Source organism: Peromyscus eremicus, chromosome 8a, assembly GCF_949786415.1.
Source record: "Peromyscus eremicus chromosome 8a, PerEre_H2_v1, whole genome shotgun sequence".
Taxonomy (NCBI): Eukaryota; Metazoa; Chordata; class Mammalia; order Rodentia; family Cricetidae; genus Peromyscus; species Peromyscus eremicus.
In genome coordinates, this window is record NC_081423.1 from 70,742,410 (window position 1) to 70,754,959 (window position 12,550).

The window sequence follows — 12,550 nt, forward strand, 5'->3', positions numbered from 1 at the left end:
CAAATGGCCGGGCGGTGGTGGCACACGCCTTTAATCCCAGCACTCGGGAGGCAGAGCCAGGCGGATCTCTGTGAGTTCGAGGCCAGCCTGGGCTACCAAGTGAGTCCCAGGAAAGGCACAAAGCTACACAGAGAAACCCTGTCTCGAAAAACCAAAAGAAAAAAAAAAAAAAAGCAAATGATGCCCAATATGGTGGCGCACTTTAATCCCAGCACTCAGGAGGCAGTGGCAAATGGATCTCTATAAGCTGGAGGCTAGCCTGGTCTATATAGTGAGCTCCAGGACAGTTAGGGTTACATAGAGAGATCCTGTCTCAAAACAAACAAGCAAAAAGGAAGGAGACAAAAGGGACCAGTGAGGTGGCTCAGTGGGTAGGCTCCTGCACCAAGTTCCATCTTTGGGATCCATACAGTGGAAAGAGAGAACTGACTCCTCAAGTCATACATGTATGCACACACAATAAGTAAATAAACACAATGAAGCAAATTGTAAACATGAAACAAATGCCCATGTACTGACAAGGAGATGTGTAGACTCAACTGTTGAGTCCTAGAAGAAGTTGTGATGGTCTGGGTGGTAGTATTTATCTGTGACCCTACTAATCCAGAGGCTGAGGCAAGAGGTACTCAAGTTCAAGACCAGCCTGGGCAATATAATAAGACCCTGTGTCGAAAAAGTTATAAAGCAATATAAAATTATTCTTAATATTCTTTCAAGAAAAAAAGTATTTCTACACAAAGGATAGTAAATTATTAAAGTATTGGTGAGTACTAGGATTATGGGAATTTTGTTCTTTCTTATTGTTTATTTATGTGAAAAACAATGACAAATCTTAAAAAGTCAACTACAAAATCAATTGGTTATAAGTAATTTCTATTTACTTTGTTTTATTTCTGAGACGAGGTCAGGCTGGCCCCAAGTTAGCTCTTCAGCTGAGGCTAGCCTCTGACTTCTGATCCTCCTGCCTCTGCTTCCCAAGCGCTGGAATTATAGGCATTGCCAACACTTCCAGCTCAGTTTATTTTTATTTCTTGCTTATTCATACCCTTTAGATTCTCATTGACGAAAATATGTTACCTGTAGATTTTAAAAAGTATACTTAAGGGCTGGAGAGATGGCTGAGAGGTTGAGAGCACTGACTGCTCTTCCAGAGGTCCTGAATTCAATTCCCAGCCACCACATGGCAGCTCACAGCCATCTGTAATGAGATCTGGTGCCCTCTTCTGGCATCCAGGCAGACAGAACACTGTCTACACAATAAATAAATAATTTTTTTTAAAAAGTATATTCAAAAGCTTCTAAAATTCTAGACCGGATTCTCAGAAGGCCATTTGTCCAAGTTCATGTGTGGCACCACCAGAAGAGTGACTTTCTCTCTCCTGAGCTTGGACTCAATTTCCCAGGTGACAGGATCCCTGGACACAGTGGGAAGATACTTGGGTGTAGCCTTGTCCCTTGGCCAAGATGGGATCTGAGCATAGACAAGAGTGGATGACAGGAAGGTGACCAAACAGTCCCACCCCAGGCCTGAGGAGGGTCCTGGGAGGTGGATAGGCACCGTACTTTTCCTGATGGAGAATGGCAATTCTACAGCCAGCCTTTCTCAAGGGAAAAACTCCTCCTTTTCTATTTCATAACCATCCTGAATCATTAACCCGACCCTTCCTAACTGACTGGTCTTGTCTAGGAGAGGCCCTGGGCTGCATCACCAACTGACCATTAACCACAACCAGCTCTGCCCCCTCCAGAAGCAGACATGGGTCCCTTCCCACCAGAAGTCCAGAAGAAGGGGCTATGGAGGAGACAGAGGAAGTTGCCTTTGCTCCGCGCCTGTAGCCCCCGGCTCCTCCTTCCTGTGAAGCCCAACTGTCCCCAGCCAGATTTCCTGTTCCCTTGGCCCCACTGAGACCGGGTCCCAGGGTTGGAGTGGAGGTGATTCTGGGGCCCCTAAGGGGTTAGCATTGCTGCATTTCCCCATCACCTTCCCTTCCCCCTGTGGGGATACACCACTCTCCCTAACTCCTTAGCTTTTGGCTCCTGAATTTTGTATCTTTCAAAGGAATCCGGGATACCCAGTTTAACCAGTGTTTTGAGGGGCTAGCTTCTGTGCTCTCTGGGAATAGCTCTGATCCATTCTCTTGCCCATGTCCTCCATTTCATAGGCCCCTCTGTGCATCCCTGTTGGTAAAGTGAGACATGTGGGCTGACTGAAGAGACACATCAAGGATGCAATGAGGCCTTGAAGGAGCAGGGGGTCACGACACCTCGGTGGACTGAACCCCCAAGCACCCTTCCAGAAGCATATTTATTGACTGTTATACAAAAGTTATTTTCAGGGTGAGACGAGTTCCTCGTAACAGACCCCTAATCTATGTGTTTCTTTTTCTTTTCTTTTCTTTCTTTTCTTTCTTTTCTTTCTTCCTTTCTTCCTTTCTTTTTTGAGACAGGGTTTTTCTGTGTAACAGCCCTAGCTGTCTAGCTGTCCTGGAACTTGCTTTGTAGACCAGGCTGACCTTGAACTCACAGAGATCCACCTGCCTCAGCCTCCCTAGTGCTGGGATTAAAGGCCTGGGCCACCACTCCTGGCAATCTGCTTGTTTCTTAAAGAGCACGTCACCTCTGTAACCTCAGCCTCTAATTGTTCACTGTTTGCCGTGCTCAATACTGCAAGACCTCCTGGTCTGCCCAGAAGGTCTGTGAGTAAGATCATGCAAAGGCTGTAAAGCTCCTTCAGAAAAACAGCTCGCAGAAAACAATCACAATTTACCACAATGATTTCTTCAAAGCCTGAGTACATCTAAAAACAATTGCTTCAGTCTGATGTTTATACCAGATACAATGACCCTCCTAAATTCCCACCACGCATCCCTAACCCCAGTGGGGGAGGAGAGTCTAGTCTTGGGACACCTCTTTTTACTTTGCCCCGCCCCCAGCTTAGAGGACATAAAAGTCCAGTTTTAGTGAGAGGTAGTGACAGTGTGTCAGGTGAGCTGTGGAGTTGAGCTCTTGGTGACGGGAGACTACAGCTGGAGGGTGGGGTGGGTTGTAGACCCCTCCCTCCCAGAGGCCTTCCTCATTGACCGGACCCACTGGGGTAGGGCTGAGTATGGACAGAGAGGAGGGGGCTTGGGAGGCAAAGGATGGTAAGCCTTTTCTCAATGCTCTTCTCTCTGTACTCACATGCTCTGGGCACTTCCTGGGCTGGGGTCTTTTGCAGAGATGAAGCTATTCTTGGCCTTGGCAGGCCTCCTGGCCCCTCTGGCCATACCTCAGACCTCCAATGGTGCCACTCCAGGTAATAGTGCCAAAGGAGGGGAGAGTGAGTAACTGAGGAGGGTCTCAGCCAGCTGCTCCCTCTTCCCTGAGCAGGCCTCCTTTGCTCTGGAGCCTGATGAAGGGCTTTGGGACCACTCCTGACCGTGTGGTTTGTGCTCTGGACAGCTATGCTGGGGGGCGTGGAGGAGTCAGTGATCCTGACCTGTATGGAGGAGGCCAAGCACCTGGTGGACAAGGCCTACAAAGAGCGGAGAGAAAGGTGGGAATTCCAGGCACTGGCCAGCCCTGGGCAAACCTGCTCCAAAGCTTTTGGAGAAGGGACACACAGCGGGGACTTTGTAGAAAGGATGGGGACCCACAGGTGAAGCTGGACCTGCCGATCTGTACTTGAGTTTCTGGCTGTAGGGACATCTCCCAAGCCACTCTTTCAATGGCCTTGCTTCTGTGTGGACATGCAGGTCCATAGCCTTTTGACAAAAGAAAACCCGCTTTTCCTCTGTGGTTCTGTACGCAGTCCTGGCCCACCACAGGCTGGGCTCGGCTGGGTGTCTCCGTACCCCTTCTCTGACCCTCCCTTGTCTAAGCAGCATCAAAGAGAACCTTCGACGCGGCACCGCCAGCCCCATGGAACTCATCTCCTACTTCAAGCAGCCGGTGGCAGCAACCAGAACAGCCGTGAGGGCTGCAGACTATCTTCACGTGTCCCTAGACCTGCTGAAGAGGAAGTTGCAGCCCCAGTGGCCAGGGCCTTTCAATGTGACTGGTACTGCAACCCCTCCCCTTTAGTCACCCCCCCCCTCCCGCATCCTCGGGAAACTTCTACCATAAGCCTCTCTCTCTCGCGAATACAGCAGTTTCTCAACCTGTGGGTCACGACCCCTTTCATAGGGGTCAAGTGGCAAATTTACAGTCGGGCAGTAGCAACGAAAATAGTTTTGTGGTTGGGGGGGGGTCACCACAACGCGAGGAACTGTATTAAAGGGTCGCAGCCGCATTAGGAACACTGAGAATCCTCGCTCCGAGGAGTCTCAGAGGTAACCTAGCACTCCTCTACTCCCCAGCTAGCGAACTCACCCCACCCTCACCCTCACTGGGCTCCTCAGCCTCCAGGTTGTCTAGCATAGGAAACGAGGTGGGAGAGGGCTAAGATCCGGGTTCACTCTTGCAGATGTGCTGACACCTGCTCAGCTGAATCTGTTGTCCAAGTCCAGCGGCTGCGCCTACCAGGACGTGGGGGTGAGGTGCCCTGAGCAGGACAAGTATCGCACCATCACGGGACTCTGCAACAACAGGTGCGGGGGCCCAGGGCAGGGGTTCACGGATGTGTGATGTGGTGGGTCTAGGTCCCGCCTGTGGCGACCCCTTGGGCCAGCGCTCTGTGCTTCCCTGCAGGCGCAGCCCCACGCTGGGGGCCTCCAACCGCGCCTTTGCACGGTGGCTGCCGGCAGAGTACGAAGATGGTGTCTCCTTGCCCTTCGGCTGGACGCCCGGGGTCAAGCGCGGTGGCTTCCCGGTGCCCTTGGTGAGCGAGCGTCCAGCAGAGGGAGAAGAGCCTAGGCTGATGGGCAGGGCCCAGGCATCCACTGACTCCTGCTGTCGCTGCTGCAGGCTCGAAAGGTGTCCAACGCCATCGTGCGCTTCCCCAACGATCAGCTGACCCGGGACCAGGAGCGCTCGCTCATGTTCATGCAGTGGGGACAGTTTCTGGACCACGACTTAACCTTGACTCCGGAGCCAGCTACCCGGTCCTCCTTCTTCACTGGCCTGAACTGCGAGACCAGCTGCCTGCAGCAACCCCCCTGCTTTCCCCTCAAGGTTCTTCCTTCCTCCACCCAACATGGATGGTTCACATTAGTGGCCATGCCCCTTCCGTGCCCTGGTTCCTTCCTAGCCCGTTTGCTGGTCCTGACGCGGGGATCCAGAGTCAATACTCGCCTCCCTCCGCAGAGCCAGCTGTCCACTGGAGAATCAACCTCCCGGCCTAGTATGCGCCCTGGGTGGTGGGGTGACTGGCTCTTTGTGGAGCTGGGAGAATTCTGGGATGAGGACCTGATCTGTCTTCTTCACACTCCCAGTGTTCCCTGCCTCTCTGAGGGGCTTTTCCCTAACCCTGCTTCACATTGTGTACACGTGCATGACTGAGGGAAGTGGGGAGAATGGAGGCAGAGATTGAGAGGGAAATGAAGGGTCAGGAGACTGACGGGGACGTGGTGATAGCCAGGGGACAGAGAGGAAAAGGCAGAGACCGTGAAGAGGGGTCAGAAGACTGGCCTTGCCTAACCCCGAGGGGATCTCTGCACTCCAGTTCATGTATTCTTTGTCACCCCTACACCTCACTATCTCTGCTGGCGGAACCCCATTAATTCTATAGGTCCTTGAGAGGCCTCCCTGCAGGTTGGAGGGGTCAGAGTTCTCTTGGCAGAACGTAGCCACTCACGCCCTACCCGCAAAAGCCAGGCTAGCCTCTCTGTGTGCCGCAGATCCCACCTAATGACCCTCGAATCAAGAACCAAGAGGATTGCATTCCCTTCTTCCGCTCCTGCCCAGCATGCACCGGGAGCAACATCACCATTCGCAACCAGATCAACGCTCTCACTTCCTTTGTGGATGCCAGCGCAGTATACGGCAGTGAGGACCCCCTGGCCAGGAGGCTGCGCAACCTCACCAACCAGATGGGGCTGCTGGCTGTCAACACCCGTTTCCAAGACAATGGCAGGGCCCTGATGCCCTTTGACAACCTGCACGACGACCCCTGCCTCCTCACCAACCGCTCGGCTCGAATTCCTTGTTTCCTGGCAGGTCAGCCTGGGGCCTCGACTGGAGTGGCGTGGAGGTGTTCCTTGTGGGAGCCTGTATGTGAGCAGCTTGTGGGTTTGTGATGGGAGGCGCAGGTCTCACCAACTCCTTATCAGTCTAGTTGCCTTGGTAACAAGTTGGATGGAGACAGAAAGGAAAATAACAACCACAGAAACACCACACACACACACACACACACACACACACACACACACACTCCTCCACCCCATCGGCTTAAGATGAAGACACAGGGCTGCCAAGGAGCCTCTATCATCTCTTTCTCTGCTTCTTCCCTCTTCTGGACTATGGAAAAGGAAAGAGCTGAGTCGTCCCTTGCGGACGGAGAGCTAAAAAGGCAAAGAGGAATGTGGTGCCCTTGCCCTGTAGAACTATACTGTCCAAGCTGGAGCCAGTAGCCTCAAGTGGTTATTTTAATTTAAATTATTTTTAACAGGAGGTGGTGGCACACACCTTTAATCCCAGCACTCACTCAGGAGGCAGAGGCAGGAGGATATTTGTGAGTTCAAGGCCAGTCTGGTCTACAGAGTGAGTTCCAGGACAGTCAAAGCTAAATATAGTGAGACTCTGACTTGAAATAAATAAATAAATAAATGATTTTAAACGAAATCAAAAGTTTCTGAGGTAACCACATGTTAAGGGCTCGGTAGTCCCATGGGCAGTGGAGAAGTGACTGTTTTTATCACCCCAGAAAGTTCTAGTGGATAGTGTCACAGAATATCACCTCTTGGTCATTTTGTTTCTTAGAAAGACAGAAATGGGGTTTCAAGTGGAGACACCAGGCTGAAGTTTGGGGATAGGATTGTGGTTACACCCAAAAATCCACCCCCCTTCTCTGTGATTTTTAGACTGGGTTGTATATCTAGCCTTAGCTGGTCTGGTACTTGCTTTGTAGTCCAGGCTGGCTTCAGAGGTTCCTCAATCTTCCTGTCTTTTCTCCAAGTGGTGGGATGTCACACGGGGCGGGAGGGGGGGGGCACCAAGCCCAGACCAGTATGTGTTGATGTAACACAGCGGAAACAGGTCTCTTCTTGTCCCTCACCCTCCCTTCTAAGGGCTCCTGATGGTCTCTCTTGCGGTCTTTGGCAGGATAGTCAAGGTCAGTGCAAAGGCGGATTTCCTAGAGGAGGGCCCCCTCTCTTCTGGGCTAGCCATGACTTCTGGTTGTTTACGGGATAGAGAAACTGCTCTCGGGATGTCTTTTCCTCTTAGAATTTTCTTTCTAGAGTTGGCAAGGGCTGGAGCCAGTCAGTGTCTTGCAGCGAATGCCCTGGCCCTCACCCTCTGGCCCTCCCTGTTGAAAGTTTCGGGAGGGCTAGAGAAATCAGGGACTTGATTTCCTTGAACAGTCTCAGGTGTGGACTCCACACATTCTGTGCTCTTCTCCCACAACAGGCCAGACAACTGGCTTCTAGTAAGCCTGCTACTGACAGTTATGTTCAAATAGTGGGGGCTTTCTGGGGTCCTGTTCTGAGAAGGATTCGGAGGTTGCATACAATTTTTGCAGAAAACATGCATGCTACTTTTTGGCTTACACCAAATACAATAAGCTGAGTACTCCTTCTCAGGAGTGTTCGTGTATTGTAGGGTGTGTGTGTGTGTGTGTGTGTGTGTGTGTGTGTAGCAAAGGGTAAAATGCAGAAAGGCACAAGCCTCGGACCTTGAGCTTAAGGAGTTCCTTAAGTAAGGCTGATGGCCAGGGGACAAGGCTGCAGAAGGACCGCAGTGTTCCCAAGCTCTTCTGTCAGCCTGGGAGAGTCCCTGAAGGCCTTTGCTGGGCGGGGGATGGAAGGACACAGATGTGACAAAGACTTTGCTTCTTTAAGGGGACATGCGCTCCAGTGAGATGCCTGAGCTCACCTCTGTGCACACCCTCTTCGTTCGAGAGCATAATCGGCTGGCCACACAGCTCAGGCGCCTGAATCCTCGCTGGAGTGGGGAAAGGCTCTTCCAGGAGGCCCGAAAGATTGTCGGGGCCATGGTCCAGGTAGGCTGTCCTACAGCATCCTGGCCATGTGTTCTTGGGCCAGTTACTATCCTTCCTTATCATAGGCTTCTTTACCCATAATGCTGTGAGGCTCAAAGGAGCCAAAAGGAAACACTGGCAGACGAGACCAGTGCACTTCCCTTCCCTGTCTTCCCAGGACTTCCTTCCTGGGGGCTCAGGGATGCTGTTGGCTGGTCTTTCAGGCAGCATTTCTGCATTTGTTACTAGGGAGGGTCTTGAACCAATGCAGCACTGTCACTATTGGCTCTTTTATCCACTTGTCATCATCTTAAGTCCCCCACCCTTCGGGGAGGGACACTGTTCCTCTGTTTTCTAACATTTGATGTTCCAGTGACTCCCATTCTCCCAAGAATGTAAATAATCATCTACATTGTGAGCGTGGGTGCACAGAAGCATGCACTCATGCATGCGTGCATGAATGCATACACTCATGCATGCATGCACGCATGCATGCACACACACACACCTTCACTAGATTTTAGAGAGAGAGGTGAAGGTGCTGAAGGTAGGGTTTGATTTACACTCACACTCACAAGTGGGATTCATTTCAGCCTCAGAGGCAATTCTAGCCTTGGATCCAGTGTGAGACGGTCCCACAAATTCCCTTTCGCTGGGGGACATCTCCAGGAAAAGCAGAGCAGACCTAAGCCCTGCTACAACCCTGTAGCAAGCCCTACTGTGTGCAGGCTAAGGCTGGGCACTGTGAAGAGTCTCAGGAATTTCAGAAATGAGACACTACTAACTAAAGACATGAGAAATATTACCCTCACTAACAAGGCGCTTTGTTTAGTCTTGTGAGAGAGACAGGGATATAATTTATTCCTCGTTTAAATTTGTGGTTCAGAGAGGTCAATAGATGACCTAAGGTGGCACAGCCAGGGATCGTAGAGCTCTGTTTATGTCCTTCAGTGCTACTCTGTTAGGTTCAGATCAAAGGCCCTGCTCCTAGCCAGGTGGGGGTGATCCCCGAAGCCAGAGACCGCAGGGAGGAGTGAATAGACATCTCTTGAAGTCACTTTGTTTTAGATCATCACATACCGGGACTACCTGCCCTTGGTGTTAGGGCCAGCAGCCATGAGGAAGTATCTACCCAGGTACCGATGCTACAATGACTCAGTAGACCCTCGCATTGCCAACGTCTTCACCAACGCATTCCGCTATGGCCACACCCTCATCCAGCCCTTCATGTTTCGCCTGGACAATCAGTACCGGCCCACAGGGCCCAACCCCAGGGTCCCACTCAGCAAGGTCTTTTTTGCCAGCTGGAGAGTTGTGTTGGAAGGTGCGTGGAGCCCGAGAGAGGCCAGCAGCTGAGGGAGGGATAGTGTGAGTTCTGCTCTGGGGAGCCAGGCTGAGGAGAGATCTTTTTCTGTTCCTTCTTCAGAGAATAGCCTGGCTTTGCACTTTCACTGACCCAGGAGGCGAGGCTTGGGATCATCCCAACCTTGTGAACCCTTGGGTCAGGGAGTGCCTGCTGAGGATCGCCCTTTGGGACCACCTTGGCCCCAAGTGCTACATGTGCCTAGACCTCTTCTCTGATCCTTAGAGTGCACCTGGGATCTGGTAGCAAGCTAATCCTTCCTTTCACCTTGCTCTCTTTTGCCCAGGGGGCATTGACCCCATCCTACGAGGCCTCATGGCCACCCCTGCCAAACTGAATCGCCAGAACCAGATCGTGGTGGATGAGATCCGGGAGCGACTCTTTGAGCAGGTCATGAGGATTGGGCTGGACCTGCCGGCTCTGAACATGCAGCGCAGCAGGGATCATGGTCTCCCAGGTGAGGAGCCAGCCCCAGCCCTGTACCACCTCTCAGGGAGTTCATAGCTTCCCTTCCTGCACAGGGCCCTTTCTCCAGCTCTCAGGAAGCACCCCAGGCCAGGCCCTGTCCTTTCCAGACCCCCTCAGCCAAATTTCAGCCTCTCTTGGCTTCTTCACAAACTGGACTCTTGTATCCTGCACTAGAAGCTGAAAACAGTACCATTCTATGATCTGGAAATCTGTCTCCATCATCAGTTCCTTCTGACCCATTCATGAACTCGAGGGCAGGAGAGTACCACTGACTTTTTACTGATTAGGAAATTGGGGTTCAGAGGGGTTCAGAGCTTGGCTAGGTGCTGTAGCCAGGTCAATGACAGATCTGGAGCTTGGACCCCAGCGGACTATCCTAACACAGAAGCCCATGCCTGTGTTGTGGAGAAGCACAGTGGCCACACCTCCGAGACACTTTCACTCTCTCGGTCAGAGAGAGACGCTTCGGGATGCTCTAAGGGACAATATGCTGTTCCCGTGCTTGAGTCTGGCAGGATTTGTGGCACGATAGGGCTTGCCTCAGAGTGAGAGAGAAAGGAAAGACAGTGAGAGGTCTGGAGAGGCCCAGCTGTCCACTTTGGCCTGAGCCAGTCATTCATTCAGGGCTCCGTTCTGCTTATGGCCTTGTGTACCGAAGTGGGCTTTTGAACGTCTATATAGATCTCCCTGCTGTTCCCGGTCCTCTCTTTACCTGCAGGACAGGGGCCCATTTACACCTACCTGTCCTCTGACCCAATGCAGGATACAATGCCTGGAGGCGCTTCTGTGGGCTCCCACAGCCCAGCACAGTGGGCGAGCTTGGCACAGTGCTAAAGAACCTGGACTTGGCACGGAAGCTGATGGCACAGTACGGCACACCCAACAACATTGACATCTGGATGGGTGGTGTGTCAGAGCCCCTGGAGCCCAATGGCCGAGTCGGTCAGCTTCTGGCCTGCCTCATTGGCACTCAGTTTAGGAAGCTACGGGATGGTGATCGGTAAGGAAGCTTGGGATGGCAGGGTGGCACACACATGTGGGGCTGGGAGGCATGTGCAGGCCACAGCGCTCGTGTCCAGCTCAGAGGACAACTTACAGGAGTTGGTTCCACCATGTGAGGTTCGGCGATGGTTCTCAGGTGGTCAGCCTTGGGGGCAAGTGCCTTTACCCATTGAACCATCCTGCTGGTCCAAAAATGCCACTCTTAGTATTTCCTCTGGGTTTCTCAGTGTCCCTATGGAACTGTCAGTCACCATGGGCTAGTCACAGTTTAGTCCCACAGACTCCCTTTCATGTCATTCCGTCATGGTCCTGACCATCTCCATGTCTAGTTCTTATCTAGCTTGCATGACATGTCTGGGACCATTATAAAAAGGTGTCCCAACCAAGGAGAGCCAATCACAAATGCCAGCCAGGCTCCCTTCTGCCCTTGTGGCTACATGCATGACACAGGGGCCCTGAGACTATCCAAGTAGCCATGCCCCTGTCTTCTGTGCTGAGTGGGCACTGCCCAGGGCCTGGAGCTCTCTGTGTTGTAGGGCAGAATCTTCCGTGGCCCTCTCACACTTGGGAGGTCCTCCCAGCCCAGGATGTTCTCATCGGGACGTCCTCAACCATGATGTCCATGATGCTCCCGTGCAGGTTTTGGTGGGAGAACCCAGGTGTGTTCAGTGCGCAGCAGAGACAAGCCCTGGCCAGCATCTCCTTCCCCCGCATCATCTGTGACAACACCGGCATCACCACTGTGTCCAAGAACAACATCTTCATGTCCAACTCATACCCACGAGATTTTGTCAACTGTACTTCCATCCCCAGGCTGAACCTGGCTCCCTGGAGGGAGGCTTAGAGCCTGGGTAAGGGCATGCCACATTGAAGGGTGTCCCTGGTGGGCCAGTGGGAACCACAGGGAACTCTTCCCTGTGTGAACCCATCCTTGTGGATGTTGTAGGTGCCCGCTGAAAAATAATGACCGGATATTCAGTTGTGTGTGCACATGTATGTTTGCATATGTGCTTGTATATGTCTGTATATGCAACATATGTAAATTAGCATTTCACATTCGTGTTGTCTGTGAGCATGGGCAATGTTTGGTGTGCCCATGTGTATGTCAATCACGAGTCTGGGCTTACTGTTTATGAGAATGTTAAGAACATGAGAGGCCACCAGCAGATTGGGTCAAGTCTTAACGCTGTAGATAGTACTGTAATTTGGGCAAATGACTCTATATATTAATTCTCTTTCTTACAAATAAAAGCAGTCATGGCTTGTTAGAGGGCATATTGCATCCTCCAGATCTCTACTCACTGAGCACCTACTATGTGCCAGGCGCATGCTAGGCATGGGAAATAGAGGCGAAAAGACAAATGCCAAGTCCTTGATTATATTCTGGTTGGCAGAAACAAGGCTGTGGCCTCTGGAGGGATGCAGTTAACAGCTGGCCTGTGTGCTCGTATGATGGGCCTAGGCTGGCCCAGCTCAGCCCATGGTTTCTCCTTCTTCCTTACCCTGTTCTCTTGCTATTCACAGGAGTCTGTCTGGAGAAGAAGTGAGGCCATTGGCTTCTCTGTATCATTTGTTTGTAAACCTGAAGTATACACTAATAAAACACACTGGGTGAGGTCTGTTCTGTGTCCATGAAGGGGCTGCAGCCTCAGTGGGAGGCT

At 51.8% G+C, this 12,550-nt stretch overlaps 1 protein-coding gene across 1 annotated transcript; it reads left to right on the forward strand.

Annotated features, from left to right (window-relative positions):
* Positions 1-3,219: 3,219 nt before the first annotated feature.
* Positions 3,220-12,093, forward strand: Mpo (myeloperoxidase). The gene is made up of 12 exons (XM_059269601.1): positions 3,220-3,295; positions 3,442-3,535; positions 3,864-4,039; positions 4,445-4,568; positions 4,669-4,798; positions 4,885-5,091; positions 5,757-6,075; positions 7,917-8,077; positions 9,125-9,380; positions 9,706-9,876; positions 10,650-10,887; positions 11,529-12,093. The coding sequence occupies exons 1-12, from the start codon at positions 3,220-3,222 to the stop codon at positions 11,731-11,733; spliced, it is 2,157 nt and encodes a 718-aa protein (XP_059125584.1). The 3' UTR covers positions 11,734-12,093.
* Positions 12,094-12,550: the final 457 nt, after the last annotated feature.